Source organism: Mytilus trossulus, chromosome 6 (genome assembly GCF_036588685.1).
Source record: "Mytilus trossulus isolate FHL-02 chromosome 6, PNRI_Mtr1.1.1.hap1, whole genome shotgun sequence".
NCBI classification, from domain to species: domain Eukaryota; kingdom Metazoa; phylum Mollusca; class Bivalvia; order Mytilida; family Mytilidae; genus Mytilus; species Mytilus trossulus.
Genome location: NC_086378.1, coordinates 3,505,568 through 3,523,709, shown reverse-complemented (window position 1 = coordinate 3,523,709; position 18,142 = coordinate 3,505,568). Strand labels below are relative to the sequence as shown.

The 18,142-nt window shown below is 31.5% G+C and overlaps 1 protein-coding gene across 3 annotated transcripts in view; it reads left to right on the top strand.

Moving 5' to 3' along the window:
- Positions 1-14,205, top strand: part of LOC134720609 (uncharacterized) — a 391,376-nt gene extending 377,171 nt beyond the window's left edge. For all 3 annotated transcript variants that reach the window (XM_063582964.1, XM_063582963.1, XM_063582965.1), the window contains one exon: positions 7,698-14,205. In XM_063582964.1, coding sequence (XP_063439034.1) covers positions 7,698-10,930 — 3,233 coding nt within the window. In that variant the 3' untranslated portion in view covers positions 10,931-14,205. The remainder of the gene's footprint in view (positions 1-7,697) is intronic.
- The last annotated feature ends 3,937 nt before the right edge of the window (positions 14,206-18,142 follow it).

Below are 18,142 nucleotides of genomic sequence, written 5' to 3'. Positions count from 1 at the left end.
AGTTATAAACATAGACAAAAACATAAAGCATATATAAAAACCAACATATAACAGTATCACATAGGTGGTGATGTGGATAAGGAAAGAAATGTACATAAAAATAATTCCGGTACATGATGTACCAATTTTTTGATGATCAACCTAGTCATCTAAAATTGGGAGGCAGGGGTCCCAGCAGATATTGGCCATATGAAAAGGTTTTCTTTTAGAAAATAAATTCTTTTCTATTGCCAGAGATTCTTTGAGGTAGTTTTTAAGTCCTGTAAAATTTACCTAATTTTCAAAGAGTTTTGTTCTGTAAATATAGAAATTTGTCAGGAGTATTATTAAGTTTTTTAGCATATTATTTCCGTTGTTACCCAAATTTCCAAATAAAATAATATCTATATTAAATTGAATCAATATTTGTGTTTGGTTATAAATCCAATCACCAAGTTCAATCCATCAATCTGAAATTTTATGGCATGTCCAAAATATGTGCTCAATATCTTCAATAGCTTCATTACAGAAAGTACATTTATCTGATTGTTTTATCTTAATTTCAAATAAAAATTCATTTATGCCGATGATTCTGTGCACTATTCTGTACTGGAACCAATGAAGTTTAGAGCTTTTTGTGTTATAGAAAGACATATTATGCACTTTTTTCCAATCAAATTTTTTATTTAATCTTAGAGACCATTTATCTTCACAACTAGGCCTTGTATTACTTTTTCTAAGAAAACATAATACATATCTTTTGACCCTTTATTCGACAAAAAAAAATGTTCTAATTTTATTTGGTAGAATTGGTCGATGAACTTTATAAAGATTTTCTATAGAGATATTATGTTTAGAGAATTTTGATATGATTTTATTGCTGATATAACTCCATTATAAACTAGAAAGTTAGATTTAATTACATAAATATTTTTGCATTGCTCAAACGACATTAATTTACCCTCATCATCTACCAGATCATAAATCAACAAAATACCGTTATCATCCCAGTCTTTATAGAACACAGATCTGCTACCTATTTTAATATTTCCATTATTCCAAAGTGAATCTGTTAAAAATTCTTCTTCATTTTTTGGTTTAAGTTTATTTAGCATTGCTGTCCATACTTTGAAAACCTCTTTCCAAAAGGGTTTTTTACATTTGTTTGGTTGGCCTAGAAATACTAAATTTTCAATATCAATATTTTCTGTGCTTTCTATAAGCTGTTTGAGTTTTGTTTTGTTTTTTAGCAACCGTCGTACCCACGTTAATTTTAACCCTTTTATATATTCTTCAATATCTAACATTTTCAGCCCCCAAAAAATTTATGTTCCAGACATAATAATTCTCTTCTAATTTTGTCAGGCTTGTTTTCCCAAATAAATGAATATATTGTACGAATAAGTTGCTTAAGAGTAGTATTGCATGGTGTTGGTAATGTTAAAAACAGATGATTTAATTTTGAAATAATTAGTGTCTTGATAATTGTTATCTTTTCCATTGGAGTAAGTTTTTGTCTAGACCAAATATTGATTATATTTTCAATTTCTTTTATTTTAAGATAATAGTTTAAAGATTCCATTTCTTGCAAATTGACAGAAAAGTTTATTCCTAATAGTGTTAACCTACTGGAACCCCATTCCAATCCCCACTTTACACACATGGTGTCTTGACTATATTTTTTCTTTCCTATCCACACCACCTTTGTCTTGTCTAGGTTCATATGGAGACCAGACATTTTTGCATATTTATGTAATAAGCGGAGAGATGCGTCAAGGCACTCTGGTGAACCGTCAAGAATAATTGACATGTCATCAGCATATTGAGAGATCAAATATTCAGTGTCATATATTTTAATTCCCTTTATATTTTTATTTTTTCTAATTAATATTCCAAGTATTTCTGTACATAAAAGAAATATATAAGGTGATAAAGGATCCCCTCTTTGAATTTCAAAGAATTCAGATAAAAAACAATTTTGAGAAACTGCAAAACTTATATTTTTGTAAAAGGTTCTTACCCATTGTTTTATAGAGGGGCCGAAATTGAAACAGTCTCAAACGTCTTCAATGAAATTCTATGATACAGAATCAAAAGCTTTTTCAAAATCTATGAGAAGAAGCAGTCCTGGTAAATAATTTATAGTACTGCAATTGACATAGAAAAAGACGCTTAGTTAAGGAGTTTAATGGTCCGGAATAACACACGGCTGCAAATTGTTTTAAATGATAGAATCATATCTATATTTTAATTTCCGTCGGGTCGTAAAAAGTTTCTATGGTCACATTTTTGTATTTTATCCCTTTGATGGTGGTACCCCTTAATGTACGGTTTTGGGTAGTTACCTTCAAACTCCAAAATATATTTTTTGGTTAAATTTCCCGCTATTTTCGTAAATATTTTCTATGCACATATCATCAAGGATCATCGGAATGATGAAGACATAAATATAATACCATCTCAAAGTAAAACTTTCAAACTTAAAGTTGGCTGTTTTTTAGATAGAAATTTAACGCTTTTTTCTTTGAAAACGAGAAAACATATGATTCAAAAACAATATTTGACATTTGAAAGGACAAAACATATTACTGCGATACTGCATGCAAATTTTGTTGGGCAAATTCCAAACAATTTTGTCAAAAACTCAAATATAAAAACATCATTTGTACATTTTTTTAATAAGGAAACTTCCAATCCGTCAATCAGTTTCACCCTTTATTTTTTCCTTCACAATCAATTTGATAGTTTAGATGTGATTATGTAGATTTTGTAGGAGAAGCTAATTTATTTTTGAGTGATTTGAATATATATATAGTAGTTCTTTCGTGTATTTTCTGTAAAAAAGTTATATTTTTGTCAGTAAAATTTTGACTTTTCATAAAAGTTACCCAAATCCTGCGGATAAGAGTTTTTTTTCCGGAAATGGCTATAGTTGATATTGTGTGTAAATACATTGTATGTCAATGTTTAACCTCAGAGCAATTAATATGCATGCAAGTGGTCGGGGGAAAAGTACTATTGAAGTTTCGCAGATATTTGGTGTGTGACAAGGTGAATCTAAAACCAACTTCTCTTGATATTCTGCTTTCCTTGGACGAGTCATCAGTTATGTTATGAGATTTGCACCAGAAGGGAAAATTGGTGCGTCTTTAAATTCTAAATTAGATTGATTGATTGATTGTTGGTTGCCTAACGTCCAGTGGCAAATAGTTCATGCATCTTCAGGACGAGAACAAGTTAACAATAAAAACAATAGGTAGGTTTTGTCAAAATGGAGGTCATTCGGGATGATGGTCGGGAAAATTAAGACTGCCACTGGAAAATGATGGTATATTGGATTGGGACAGAATATGCCATTGCAACAGGCCACCTACGGACCACTCAAAGAGTTGTTGCAAGGGTTTTTAACGTGTAAAGAACGTGGCACTCCTTTTACACGAGGCATCGGATTTAACGTCCCCATTCTGACTGCACGTGACTGCGAACTTGATACATCCCGCACAGCCAAACGGACGTCCCACTTCGTTTTACTGCCGGTCGGGAGAAGACCAAATGACCATATTTCGTTTTCCCAGTCACCCTTTTGGAACTTTAAATTAGAAACAACAGAAATCCATATATGTGATCAAACTGATCGACATGCATCCTCACAATCTGACACTTATACGATCTCGCGCTCAGTTTCTTCCTTGTAGTTTGGATATGAAAACAGGGTTTTTGTGTAAAAGTAAAACCTTTGAAAAACCGAAAACTACACAAAACTGAGTACTCTAAACCTGTTGACAGTCTTTTAAGTTGTGCTAATTAATGTGAGTAATCATTTATCCATGCATAACCAAGTACTTATTGAATTCAACACCCGTGCAATTAAGTAAAACAGTTACAAAGAAAATAGAATTTGAACTTGCTGTCAGTTCATTAATAACAATTGTTAGTAATGTGATTTGTTTTTCCATAAGAAAAAGCCTTTCTCATGGAGCACGACCTAATACATATACCAATCACTTTTACCCAAGATTGCATATGATGCTTGCCAAACTGCCAAACTCCAGAACTAACTAGATATTGTGACACCTTACAATTCAGACACAATGAGACCAAGGGATATGAAATATAGAGTTTAGCTCTGAACTCAATATAGGGGATACCATATCTGCTGCAGGAAAATCAAAGTCTATGTTGAGACTTTCAAAATTACACCAAGGTGTTTCTGAAAATATCAAGGATACATTAAAAGAAGAACAACTACTTCACCCTGCCACCAGTGCTCTTATGAGCTATGTCTTCGTTTTGGTATTTCTATAGAAATGATGCCCGCATAGCTTCATAATATATATAGAAAGATGTGGTATGAGTGCCAATGATACAACACACCATCCAAGTCACAATTTATAAAAGTTAAACCAATATAGGTCAAAGTCCGGATTTCAACACGGAGCCTATGCTCAAAAGTTCATTTGTTAGTTAATTGATGAAAAATAACACAAAGGCGCTTCTGAACCGTATATGTCCCTAAAGATAACAAAAATTCGAAAATGTATGGCTATTATAAAATCAATCGTTTCTGTAGCAACATATGCCCAATTATATTTGGGATTGGCAGTGCAGATATATCATGCATATGCATATGGGAATATGGGTCACGAATATTGATCGAAACTTTATACTCACATTGCGTTTGTGTTTCCTATGCAAAAGTTAGACTATATCTGACAAGTTTGACATAATCCTGACGGTATGTACGCTCCAGATAGCATTTGTACTCAAAAACTGTGTTTGCTTTGAACAAAATCTGCATGTCCTGCGCCGAACTTGTTCTTAAGAAAATGGAAGTGTCTTGTAATGCTTATACGCGTACTGAATCCGCATATGCTGACTAAGAGATTTATTCATGTCCCTATTTAATATGTTTAATGAATACTTGAGCTATTGTGTGTCGCTTTTAAAAGTTATATGAGGATCATGACTGATTTTGAATTACAACATCAGAAAATTGGCATTGCCTTGTATGATTTTTCATCCTCCCCTTAAAAAATTAATGAGTTCACTTATTTTACCAGGATTATCCCACTAAAAATGTTCATGCACCAAACTGATTTTGTTTTACACTAATTTTTTTTATAAACCTCGCATTCGCCTCGGGTGACTTTAGTATATTTTGTGTTATAACTGATCTGTTTTGACTTTGCAAAAACACAATATGTATTTATCTATAAGTAGATACTAATTTTTACAAAACACACAACCTTTAAGATGCAAAATTAAAAACCCTTTTGCAGCGCTTGAATTTTGTGTTTTTCAACGATAGAACAAATATTGAAATAATTTGATAAACTGGTGCTTAATAGTTTAGAAAATAATTCTGTAATATACTTTAGTGAAACACTATAACAATATGAAAGTTTATGGATGTGAAAAGGACAAGGCCACTTCTTCTTTTGCCATGTCTTAAATGGAAAAAAATCAGAAGGTTCCAAATTAACGCCCTTTTGTAATGGCAGCTATTCATATAAGTAGTCAAATTTGTCGTTTTAACATCGTTTATGGCATATGCTTATGATCGAATTGTTTTTGTAGCATTCTATTGAATAAATATCAGAATATTTCTCCTTTTTGTCCTTGTAGTTGAAATATTGATAATTTTAGCTCTGACCTTTGACCTCAATTTCACAAAATTGTGACCACTCTGGATTTTTACGACCCAACTTTTCTTATTGTACACATTTTCCTCTTTCCATCGATATATAATTTAGGTGTGTGTTCTTCCGGACCATTAAAGTTTTAAAAAATGACCTCTGGTTGCAGTACTATTAGTTCTGTATGAAAAAATATATCGTAAATAAGACGAGTGTTCTCCCCTATAAATCTACCCGGAATAAAACCGGTCTGATCACTGTGAATAATTTGAGGTAGAACTAATTGTATACGCTCAGCTATGCAGTTTGATGCTAATTCATATGTGGTATTTAGTAAACTTATTGGTCGCCAATTTTTTATGAACTGTCTAGATTTATCTCCCTTTGGTTTACAGGTTATAATACCTTGTGTTTGAGTAACTGATAATTCCCCCTTTTCGTAACCATAAATTATAGACCGATATACAAATTTTCCTATATCTATTAAGAAAAACTTGAAAAATTCATTTGTGAAACCTTCTGACCCAGGGCTTTTTTCTTTTTTCATTATTCGCAAAGCAGTTGTCAATTCACCATAAGTAATCTCACCCTCCAAAGCTTCTTTAATGGTATTATTTATTTTTTTAATATCAGTATCAGGGATTTCATTATTTAGGTTAACATTATTCAAACTTTATGTTTTAGTATATAGCCTTTTGTAATAATTGTTTGCTTCTTTTAATATTTTATCTTGCTCACTGATAGTGTCCCCTTTTTCATTGACTAATTTTGGAATAGTTTTATTAATAAAATGTTTACTTTCTAAATTTAGAAAAAAGTTTGAAGGTTTTTTCCCTTCTTCTATCTATTGAATTTTGGATCTGATGTAGGACCCCTTCATCTTTTCTTGTCTTATTACTTTTAGATCAGTTTTCTTTGTTTCAGTTGATAAATATTTCTTCTGTCAATATTTGTTCTTCTAGTTTTTTAATATCTTCTGATGGTATTATTTCTTTTTTATCTTTTTGTTTCTTCCTAAAAGAAGCATATGAAATTGATTTTCCTCTAATTTCTGTCAATAAAGTTTCTAGAAAGAGTTGATCGTTTATAGCAAATTGAATTTCTAAGTCATTTATCTTTTCGAATGTTTCTCTGTTGTATACTAGTGATACATATTGTTCTTTAACTTTATTTATAGTCTCTTTAACAGCAGCTGAATTTTCAATGTCATAAAGTGAATTGTTAAATTTCCATAGACCTTTACCAATTATAAAGTTATTCATCTTTAAATGTAACATTATTGGGGAGTGATCGGATCTATAACGGTTGAGAATGTGTATATCATGTTCATCTTGCCAATCTTGCTTGTTTAATGGGATTATTTTTTCTCCATGTAATTTTTTTTAGTTCAGGGTACAATTCCCTATAGGGATCTGTTAAATCATAATTTTCTATTATATTTAAAACTTTCTCTCACTCTTTGGCTTTTGGGTTATTTACATTTTGGTAATTATAAGTATCAATATTTTGGTTTTCGACTTAATTGTAATCTCCAGTTATTTAAACTGATTGGTTGTTCAACACTTACTCTAGAATAAAGTTCAGGTGAATCTTTATTTGGACCATATAAGCTTATCAAAGTTATTCTTTTTCCTTCAATTTCAATATCAATTCCTAACAGATTTCCTTGATCTTCTTTTTTTATCCTATGTATCTTGTATTTTTAATTGATATTTCTTCTTTTTCTGAAAAATGTGTATCTTGTAAATAATATATGTGACAATTTGTGCTTTAAGATAATCAAAAACACCTCTCCTCTTCTCCTACTAAATTTAGTCCTCGTATCTATGGTGAGATTATTCATTATCATTCGTTGGATACCAATTTCGTGGGTTTCGTGGGTTTAGGTGAACCACGAATTTTAACGTTCAACGAATAACAAATTTTGTATAGGCTTTGTATGCATAGACTGGCAAATCCACGAAATCAAATATCCCCGAATAAAACCCAACTGATTTGGGTATTTTGCTTTGTTAACATGTTATTATTTCATCGAAATTTGGTTCCAATTAAGCAAGAGTTTTACTTTTTTTTTTATTTCAGGGCGTTGCATTCCTGAGTTTTTCAAACCTTCGCAGTCAAAACGTAAAAAAAGTAAACACAATGTTTCAACTGCTGAAAAGGAGGTAGAAGAAGAAGAAGAAAAAGAAGAAGAAGAAGAAGAAGAAGAAGAAGAAGAAGAAGAAGAAGAAGAAGAAGGAGAAGGAGAGGGAGAGTTTTTCAAACCTTCGCAGTCAAAACGTAAAAAAAGTAAACACACTGTTTCAACTGCTGAAAAGGAGGTACAAGAAGAAGAAGAAAAAGAAGAAAGAATAGAAGAAGAAGAAGAAGAAGAAGAAGAAGAAGAAGAAGAAGAAGAAGAAGAAGAAGAAGAAGAAGAAGAAGAAGAAGAAGAAGAAGAAGAAGAAGAAGAAGAAGAAGAAGAAGAAGAAGAAGAAGAAGAAGAAGAAGAAGAAGAAGAAGAAGAAGAAGAAGAAGAAGAAGAAGAAAAAGAAAAAGAAGAAGAAGAAGAAGAAGAAAAAGAAAAAGAAAAAGAAAAAGAAAAAGAAAAAGAAAAAGAAAAAGAAGAAGAAGGAGAAGAAGGAGAAAAAAAAAACGAAAAAAAAAAGGCTGCGAGTTGCTTCTGGTCAATATACAAGCTGGAAGAAAGCAGATTCCCAGATTGTAGTGATGTCAGTGATTTGGATGTGTTTCGTAAAAATTTAAAAAAGGAAATGGAAGCCTTAGAGTATAAGAAAAGTATATTAGTCTACGAGCAAATAGAAGAGATCAGATATGGCCCCTTTTCATGCATGCATTTTGTGTGGACATCAAAGGAGAAAAGAAATTTCGTTGCTTCCCAATTAAAACAACACCTTAGGGGTGGAAGTGGCGGAGACTTTCCTGGCTACAGAACAAGTGGAAATCTCTTAGTATACTTTCGCATAAAAGAGAGCAGTAATCTAGATAAAAGACCAGAGGTTTTCTTTGTTTGTCAAGGTCATGCCTACAAAAGTATTATTCATCTAACAGACTCAGTATTGAGGACAAAAGCAGCTAAACATTTCATAGATGGTCGCAATATAAAAGAAATCTCATTTCTAAATATTGCAGGTCCAAATGTTTCTAATAACATTACATTTAAACACACAACTGATATTTTTACCCACCGAACTACATATATGAATGCCTATATTTCATATATGTCCGGATACATACACAAGAATTGTAAATTAGACACAATTGTTCAAGGAAATGAGGGAAAAGACATTCAGATGACAGTGGGTAAATATTTTGTGAGAATACAAAAACATTTGTCATACGAACAGATTGGTAAAATCCTTAAATTATTTTCAACAATTATATATGATGACGCTTGTGATTTTCCGGCTGACGCCATAGATGCGTTAGACTACATACAACGTGTCACAGACAGACATACATCATCAGAACTAGAAGAATCATTAACAAACAAAGCAATTGACATGTTGACTGGAAAAGGCAACTTATTCGATTTTTATCTAGGACATAGATATTCTCAAGACTGGTCCAGGTCATCAGATATAAAGTTGTATGGAAAAAACGATTTTGAGCTCGGTTGTTGGTCGAGTAGCCCATCATTAGTGGAAGTAGTCAACGCTCTCGATAAATGGTATCCAACTTCTGAAAATCCAACTTCTGAAAATCCAACTTCTAAAGAATTGGAACGATACCTGAAGCAAAACAAAATACAACTAGTTTACTCTCGTCCTGGAAGACCAGAAAGGATGCCGCTACAAAAATATATTCATGGATGCGTAAAACAGCCAGAGGGAACTTATTTTAAAGTTGAACAAACATGGTATGTTTTCTCATCGAGCCTTTATCAAGTCCTTGACAGAAACTTTAGTTTTTTGTCAAATTTGTTGCTGAAACAAGAAGCTATTACGAACATTATTAAATACCCATGGCATTCCAAAACAACGGAGATCGTTGAATCTAATTCTACGATAAAAACAGTTCTTGGGGTAGACAAAACATTTCCAGATGACAAACTTAAGGAAATATTTGAAATATTAACAGACAAGTTTGATTTATTGGATGACACTGGAAACGCGCTTTTCACAAAGCACAGCTGTCTTTTTCCCATGGCATCAAAGCTATGCACTAAGTCAGGGAAAGTTTCTTATAATGATTCGACACCAGGTCCATCAAATTCTTTAGACCAGTCTATTCTGACACAATCTTCTGATGGGACAATATCGCTGGTCTCTAAAGGAAGAACAAATGAAAAAAAGAGAAATAAGATTCGATTAAAGTTATTAGACATCTTTGAAAAGAAATCGACGGATACAAAAGGATTGCTGACAAAAATAGCAATGTTGTCAAAAAATGAAACTCATTATTTAGTTGAAAATGCAGTCGTCACGACAGAGTTACTTTCAAAAATAAATGACATTGAACCGTCCTTAAAAGACACTGATATATTCAATTTCTTGAAATCGTTTTCAAATTTGAATGAAAACGAATATAATGAATTATATCTTTTTGCAAGTGCACCTGATGGTTACTTCGTCCTTCCGGGTGACCGAATTGAGCCGAACAAGGTTGAATTGTTTGACTTACTTGTACATGACAGCGAAAAACGAGTTTCTTATTTGTTTCAAGTGAAGAAAGGTTTGGACTACCATACACGAGATGCGTGTGCTCAAATACGAAACAGTGCTGAATTATTGTGGCATGATTTCATGCGCGGACACAAGCGACATATTGAATTATTCTGGGAAAATGTTGTTGAGTCGAAGACAGCAACTTCGGTATATCGACACTTCGTCAGAGAAAAATTGATGACTCTTAAGAAAGAAGAGTTTGTTCGGATGTTCGATAATGATGTGCAGTTAGTGTTCGTTTTGGCCTTTTCGACTAAAAGTGCAAAGAACAATCAATTTCTTAAATGGAATTTTCAACTTATTACTTCTGAAATGCTGTACAAGCTCGATTCGAAATTTGATTCAACAGTTCATTCTGCCTTAAAGAAAAAGGATATTTTGACTGAACTTGGATATTTGGCTGACTCTTTCATTGGTATGACCCAAGATAGGTTCATACATGAATGCAGTGATGATCCACGGCTAATAAAACTTAGCATTGAAAAAAAGAAAGAACTGTATAGAATCCTGAGGGATCATGGAACTTGTGATCTTTCAACTATAGCAAAACTAGAATTGCTTACACTTGACAACTGTTTCAACAAATTTCAAATCGGAGGAAGCGGCCGCCGATTTAAGTTACAGATTTGCCATATTGATTCATGTTGATTCCTTTGTAGGTAAATACTTAAATTTCCCGTTTTACAACTTTTGTGTAATTTATGCATCTCACGTATCATACAAATCATATATTAGAATTCACTGCTGTGGATTAATTTATCTTCGTGGATAGAGGAAAACTTGCATTTTCGTTTATATTTAATTTTGTTGGTTTGACAAAGTCTGCATATGTTTCTTTAGACAATTTGTAATTTGTTGAACATTTAAATTCTTGGTTCCTCTGTACCAACGTAATCCACGAAATTTAGTATCCAACGAATATTAATATATCCACAGTAGTTGAATATTGCATACACCGACATGGGTCATGCTTATGTATAATTATTCAAAGTACAATGAATGTGATTCTCTGTTATCATCACCATCGGATATAGGTATCTCTAAAGCGTTGGAAAAACAAATGTGAAGTGAGGTAAGGTTAAATTCTTAATTCTAATTTACATAGTATTCTATGTTTTGCTAAAAAGTAAAAATGTTGAGATACTGATAATGGTGTTGCAACTATTTAGGGCTGAAAATGACCTTTGATTGGATTTCTCTTCCAATTGTCAAAATCTAGACGTTTTCTAGAACAAAGGCATATCATATTTAAGCTAGAACAACAGTATTTTGGGCTATTGTTTAAACATACATTGTACAATGTCAAGCGGCGAAAAGTCACTTACTGTACGGGGATTAGAATTGGTACTTTTTGCTTTTATTATTTCTTTGCTTCGAGGTACCTATATCCGGTTGGGATACCAATGCTACACATTATTATGTATTGTCAATGAGAAAAAAGAAAGGGGGAGATACCAGAGGGACATTCAAACTCATAGATCGAAAATGAACTGACAACGCCAAGGCGTAACAAGAAAAAGACAAACAGACAAACAATAATACGCAAAACATAACATAAACCACTAAGGACTAGCAACACGAACACCACCAAAAACTAGTGGCTATCTCAGCTGCTTCTGAAGGGTAAGCATACCCTGCCCTACATGTGGCACCCATCGATTTGCTCATGTTATTTCCAACTCGGTCAACCAACTCGTGATGGCTTCCCTTAAATTTACGAAGAAATTATTTAAATTTCACCTTTTTTAACTCTTGGTTTAATAGCTTGCTTGTGATCAGCAACCCTATATCAAGGAAATAATGATGGAAAATACAAGCCCAAACATGGCATATCAATTGTGAGATATACTCCATATGCAGGCGCTGTTTGTATGTTGCTACATAAAAATGGAAAGTTTACAATTGAGAAACTGAATTCATCTCTTTTATCGTATAGTTTTGTTTTCAACTGACCCTCGTTGTCAAGTTTTACAAGAAACAAAACCTATATATACCGCAATGAAAGATATAAAATATAAAACACTTCTAACCAATGCCCTGGTGTATATACTAAAAACAATAAACGAAACACAAATATGGTATTCAGCAAAAAACACAACCATTCAAGTACAGACTCCTGACTTGGGACAGGCATATACATAATGTGCGGGTTATACCTTGTTTGCGGGCATCCAACGCTCAACTAACCTATGTCCGTGGTGAAAAAGTACAACATACGAACAAAATGTATCTTGTCACTTTAAAATCAAACACAAAATATAATTTTAGATATGTTCATTTACTGGAAATTCCATCAATTCGAACTAATTTTGAAAAAAAAAATCTTTTCGACATGCTGCCCTCATATAATGAAACTCACTGTCGAAAAACTGCACAAAGGAAACAAATTTCAATCCGTTTTGAAAAGGAGAAGGTCCGATAAGGGTTAGATTTGTCCTAATATATGCAAGATTTTTGACGTTTTTCAAACATTTTCCGTCGGTTCAATTACTATATGTAAATAAACTCATCATAGATACCAGGACTAAATTTTGTTTATACGCCAGACACGCGTTTCGACTACAAAAGACTCATCAGTGACGCTCGAATCCCAAAAATTTAAAAAGGCCAAATTAAGTACGAAGTTGAAGAGCATTGAGGACCAAAATTCCTAAAAGCTTTGGCAAATCCAGCTAAGGTAATCTATGCATGAGGAAGAAAAGCCTTAGTATAAAGATTTGAACTGATTTTAGTCATTAGAGACGCTCATTGTTAAGCTTACATATGATAAGTCTATCAAATATGCCATAACACGTCGTTTTCAGATGTTTGTTTGTCTAAAATTGAAGGTGCTGCATTCGTGTTCAGTCATAACCTTTATATATGCTACAATCTATGTATTATCATAAAATACAACAAATATTTAAATATTAAGATTTATTTACCTTTTATCATTTTTAAATATATACATATACCAGCTAATTTTTAATGAGTTGATTTTTAATAAGAAGACATTATTTTTACAAAATATAAATGCCATCTTGTTTTGTTACTAAATTTGCATACATTGTTTTTGTTTTGTTTTATAGTTGATGTATATGCTTATGTGAATGTTTTCATTGTTGAATCTTGAGAGCTTGCAATTTGTGTTTTCTATGTGATACAAAACTTATTTTTTATAATATGTTTCTTATATATCTTATCTGTCTTATAATCTTGAATCAACTTGCCGCCCGTAACTTTGCTAAAATATTTTATTTGAATTTTACATTTGTTAGAGATACATGAAGTACCGGTACCTTATCCCGGCCTCGTTAACGTTAGTATATAACATTTTATTGATAAGTTAGTACTTGTTAGTGCACAATATGTATATATAGTAATAATGACATGTATGTAACTGAATAGATTTATGATAACAAGATGTATAATAAATTCTAATTTATGAAATTAATTTAATTTTTTCTGCAACCAGATTATGGAATTTTTCATATTTGCCTTCTTTATTTATCAATATTTCGTGATATTGAAGAAATTCTTTTTTGAAAATTTCAAACATATTAATTTGTTTTGTTTTTTGTTCGGATGTATAGTATCCTTTGTATACAGTAAAAATAATAATTGTAATTAAATCATTAATACTGTAGTAACTTGTATCGTTTATTTTGTATCCGTACAAAAGTGATTTAATTGATATGATGTGATGTCCTATTTTAGGTTTATCAAGTAAAAGTTTTATTTTATCCCAAAATGATTTCAGAAATTTGCATGTTAAAAAGTAGTGCTCATAATCTTCGATGACATCACAAATATTACATAGCGGAGTTTTAGTTATTTTCCAAGAGAAAAGTAATTGTTTGGTTGGTAAAATGTAGTGCAGAAATTTCCATCTTAACATTTTGAATTTATTATCTTGTATATAATAAAAGATATAATTTAGCATTTGTTGTCTTTTGTTTGTGTTGTTTTCCAAGATAAATATGTTGTCCCATTTTTGAAATCCTATTGGTTTTTCATAATATCTATTTAAGAGGGAGATGTAAATGTCTTTGGAGGAAATGTTTTTAAGTGATACCATTTTTCCTTTTTTATCTTTAAATTTATATTCGGAGTCAGTGGCAACTTTGGTTTTTAATGATTCTTCTTTAGTTAGCTCTTGTAACCACTGTTTTGGTATTGCTTTCATTAATTTAGAATATTCTGAAAACCAGTTAGCATGACAGGAAAGTTTATCTAAGATCATGTTTTGATTAAATTTTCCTTTATTATCAATAATGTCATTTAAAAAAAGAATTTTGCTGTTTATCCAGTTTTTGAAGATGAGACATTTACCGTTTAATTTGATATTTATATTGCCCCATATAAGCTGCTGTCTTATTTGTTTATATGATAGATGATCCAATTCCTTTTCAGATTTTGTATTTATCCATGATTTGATTATTCTTAAGTAAAATTGTGGAATTAGTTCTTTCAGTTTATAGACCAAATTAATATTGTTGAAATTCATTTTAAATATAAGGAATTCTTGTCCAAATTTATCAAAATAAAATCTTGGTAATACTTTCCAATTGGGTGATAGATCTTCGTTGTCGATGAGTTTTTTTACCCAACTAATATTTATCGCTTCTAGATATTTATCTATGTTTATCATTTTAAGCCCGCCAGCATGTTAATTTTTATTTATTATATCCCTTTTAACCTTTTCAGATTTATTATTCCATATAAAACTGTATATTATTTTATAAATTTTGCTAGGTATTCGTTATCAATTTCGGTTACAGATGCAACATAAGTAATATTCGGTAAGATTAATGATTTAACAAGAGTTATCTTACCTAACATAGTTAAATTTCTTTTATTCCAATCTTTAATTATTTTTTCAGATTTTTCGTATTGTCGTTGCAAGTTTAATTTTTTACACTCATTTTGATTAAGTCCAAAGTATATTCCTAAAACTTTTATAGGTTTTTGTGTAAAATTAATGTTTTCAACTTTATCTTTGCAGGTTTTTAAATTGCCGAGCCATATTCCTTCTGTTTTATTTCGGTTAAGCTTTAGGCCTGAAAGTGATCCAAAAATTTCTATAATATTCAGAGTTAATGACACTTCTTGTTTTGAATTTAAAAATAAAGTGGTGTCGTCTGCAAGCTGGCTTAATTTTAATGTATGGGTTTTATTATCTAGTTTAATTTGAAAGCCTTTAAAATTTTTATTTTGTCTTAATCTACTAGCTAAAATTTCAACAGCAATTACGAAAATTATAGAACTCGCGGGACACCCTTGACGGATACCGCGCTCAATGTTGAAGGGTCTTGAAATCCAGCCATTATTTAATATGCAACCCTTTATATCTGTGTATAAAGTATTGATCCACCTCAAAAGAGATTCCTGGAAGCCAAATTTCTTTAAAGAACAGTACATAAATTCCCATTCTAGCGAGTCAAATGCCTTTGTGAAGTCTAAAAATAAGATAGCTCCATCTACATTGAATTTTTCCGAATAATCTATAATATCCTGGATTTGTCTAATATTAAATCCTATATATCTGTTTTTTACATAACCGTTTTGATCACTATGAATGATTTTATGCAATATTGGCTTCAGTCTTTGTGCAAGAGAGTATGCTATAATTTTGGTATCTACATTTAGTAGGGTAATTGGTCTATAATTATCTAAATTTAATTAAGAAATAATTCATGGGGGCTTGAATATATCGTGATTTTACCACGGGTTGGCCCTTTATGACAAATATTTTACCCTGAGCGATAGCGAGGGGTAAAATATCGGCATAAAGGGACAACCCGTGGTAAAATCTAGATATATTCAAGCCCCCATGAATTATTTCGATTCTAATAGGACAAATACGGCAATTATTTTGGATCGAAGCGCTCTAGGTGATGGCATTATTTGCCGTTCCAATATATAAACGCACTATTAAATTGACGTAAAATAACGGAGCAAACTGAATAAATGATGATGCTTAAACTATTTATAATAACATATTTAGATAATTTTAGATTAATCTAATTATTATTGTACTTATATGTCTCATATGTATACAAAAACGGCTAATATAACTCATTTTAGCATCATTTGTTAACGTTTCCTTGTTGTGATGATTTTCCGTTTCACAAGCGTGTATTTTCCCGTAAATTGCTTATATTCTGACGTCATTGTTCTATGACGTCGAGTCGCTCATTCATTAAAAAACATATGACGTGGGGGTACAATGGAAACAGCCCATGAAATATATTCATATTTTACCACGGGTGTGTACTCAAAGCGTTTGAAGGACGTCATGTTAGAATGGGTCATTTTTCTTGTATATAAGGGTAATCAATCCAAGTTTCTGAGAATTTATTAATTCTTTTTTTTCATAGCAATTATTAAAAACATCTACAGCAAAGGTTTGTAAGTTTGACCAGAAAGCTCTATAAAATTCAATTGATAGACCATCGATACCTGGGGTGGTGTTCTCGAAGCTATCTTAGGATTAGGACGTGTCCTAAGTCTATCTTATGACAAGTCTTTGTCCTAAGTCGTGTTCTCGAAGCTCTCTTAACTTATGATATATCTCATTTTTCGTCCTAACTTTAGGACACCCAACAAGGTGTCTTAAGAGCATCCTATCTTCATCCTAGTGTAATAAAGTTTGGATTTCGCTTTTTGCTCATTATTTTACGTGAAAATTAACATGAAATGAAACGCACCATCGGTTATTAACTCGTATATAAAGAAAAGGTGCATGATTTTAAACTTTGAACTTCGTGTTTCACGATACGATTATACTAAAAATTTAATTCTCTTTTCAATACAAATTGTTTTCAAGTTTAAATAACAATCTTTTTTTATATAATTACATTGGGAATTATGCAATTTATTCTGTACATGTTATCATAAAATTCGTAAACAATTTTCTTAATATTTTCGTCATTAATAAATGTTTTATCAATTAACATATATCTTTAACGATTTAAAATTTTGACTTAGGATATGTTTAGGACGTCCTAACATAAGATTCGTCTGAAATAGCTTCGAGACACAACTTAAGAGTGTCCTAAGTTGATCTTAAGTCCGTCCTAAAATTGGTCTTATCTATGACTTAGGACGAATATTAGGATACTTTCGAGAACACCACCCCAGGTGTTTTATTAAGTTTCATTTTAAAAACAGATTGCGTACATTCCTCTATTGTCAGGTTGCCGTCAATTTCATTACCTTCTTTTGTACTTAATTTGTAATTTATTTTAGTTTTTTCAATATAATTTTCAATTTCTGTTAGATCAGGATTAGTTGACTTATATAAATTGACATAATAATTTTGAAAAATTGAATCCTTGGGATTCTTTGATATGATGAATCTAAACATGTATTTAGATTTTTGATGATGGGCCCAGTTTTCAATTTGGTCCAAATTGGGGTCCAATTAAACCTTTGTTTGATTTCAACAACAAATGAATATATGGGGTTCTTTGATATATGCTGAAGCTAACCATGTTTTTAGATTTTTGATATTTGGGCCCCGTTATCAAATTGGTCCACATTGAGGTCTAAAGGGTCTAAAATTGAACTTTATTTGATTTCATCAAAAATTTAATTATTGGGATTCTTTGATACGCTGGATCTAACCAGGTATTTAGATTTTGGATATTGGACCAGCATAGGTTATTTCCGATTTAAAATTTAAAGTTTTTAAGTTTAATTTTTTAGACCACATTCATTTCCTCTTTTTTTCTTTTAAATTTTCCATTTTTAGTTGGTTATTTCTGACTTATATTTTAAAGCAAATAATAATGATATGGCAGGAGATACACACCAAGCAGGATATGTAAATTATAATATTAAGTATTGTGCAATAGCAAGAAATTTTCAATTGCACAG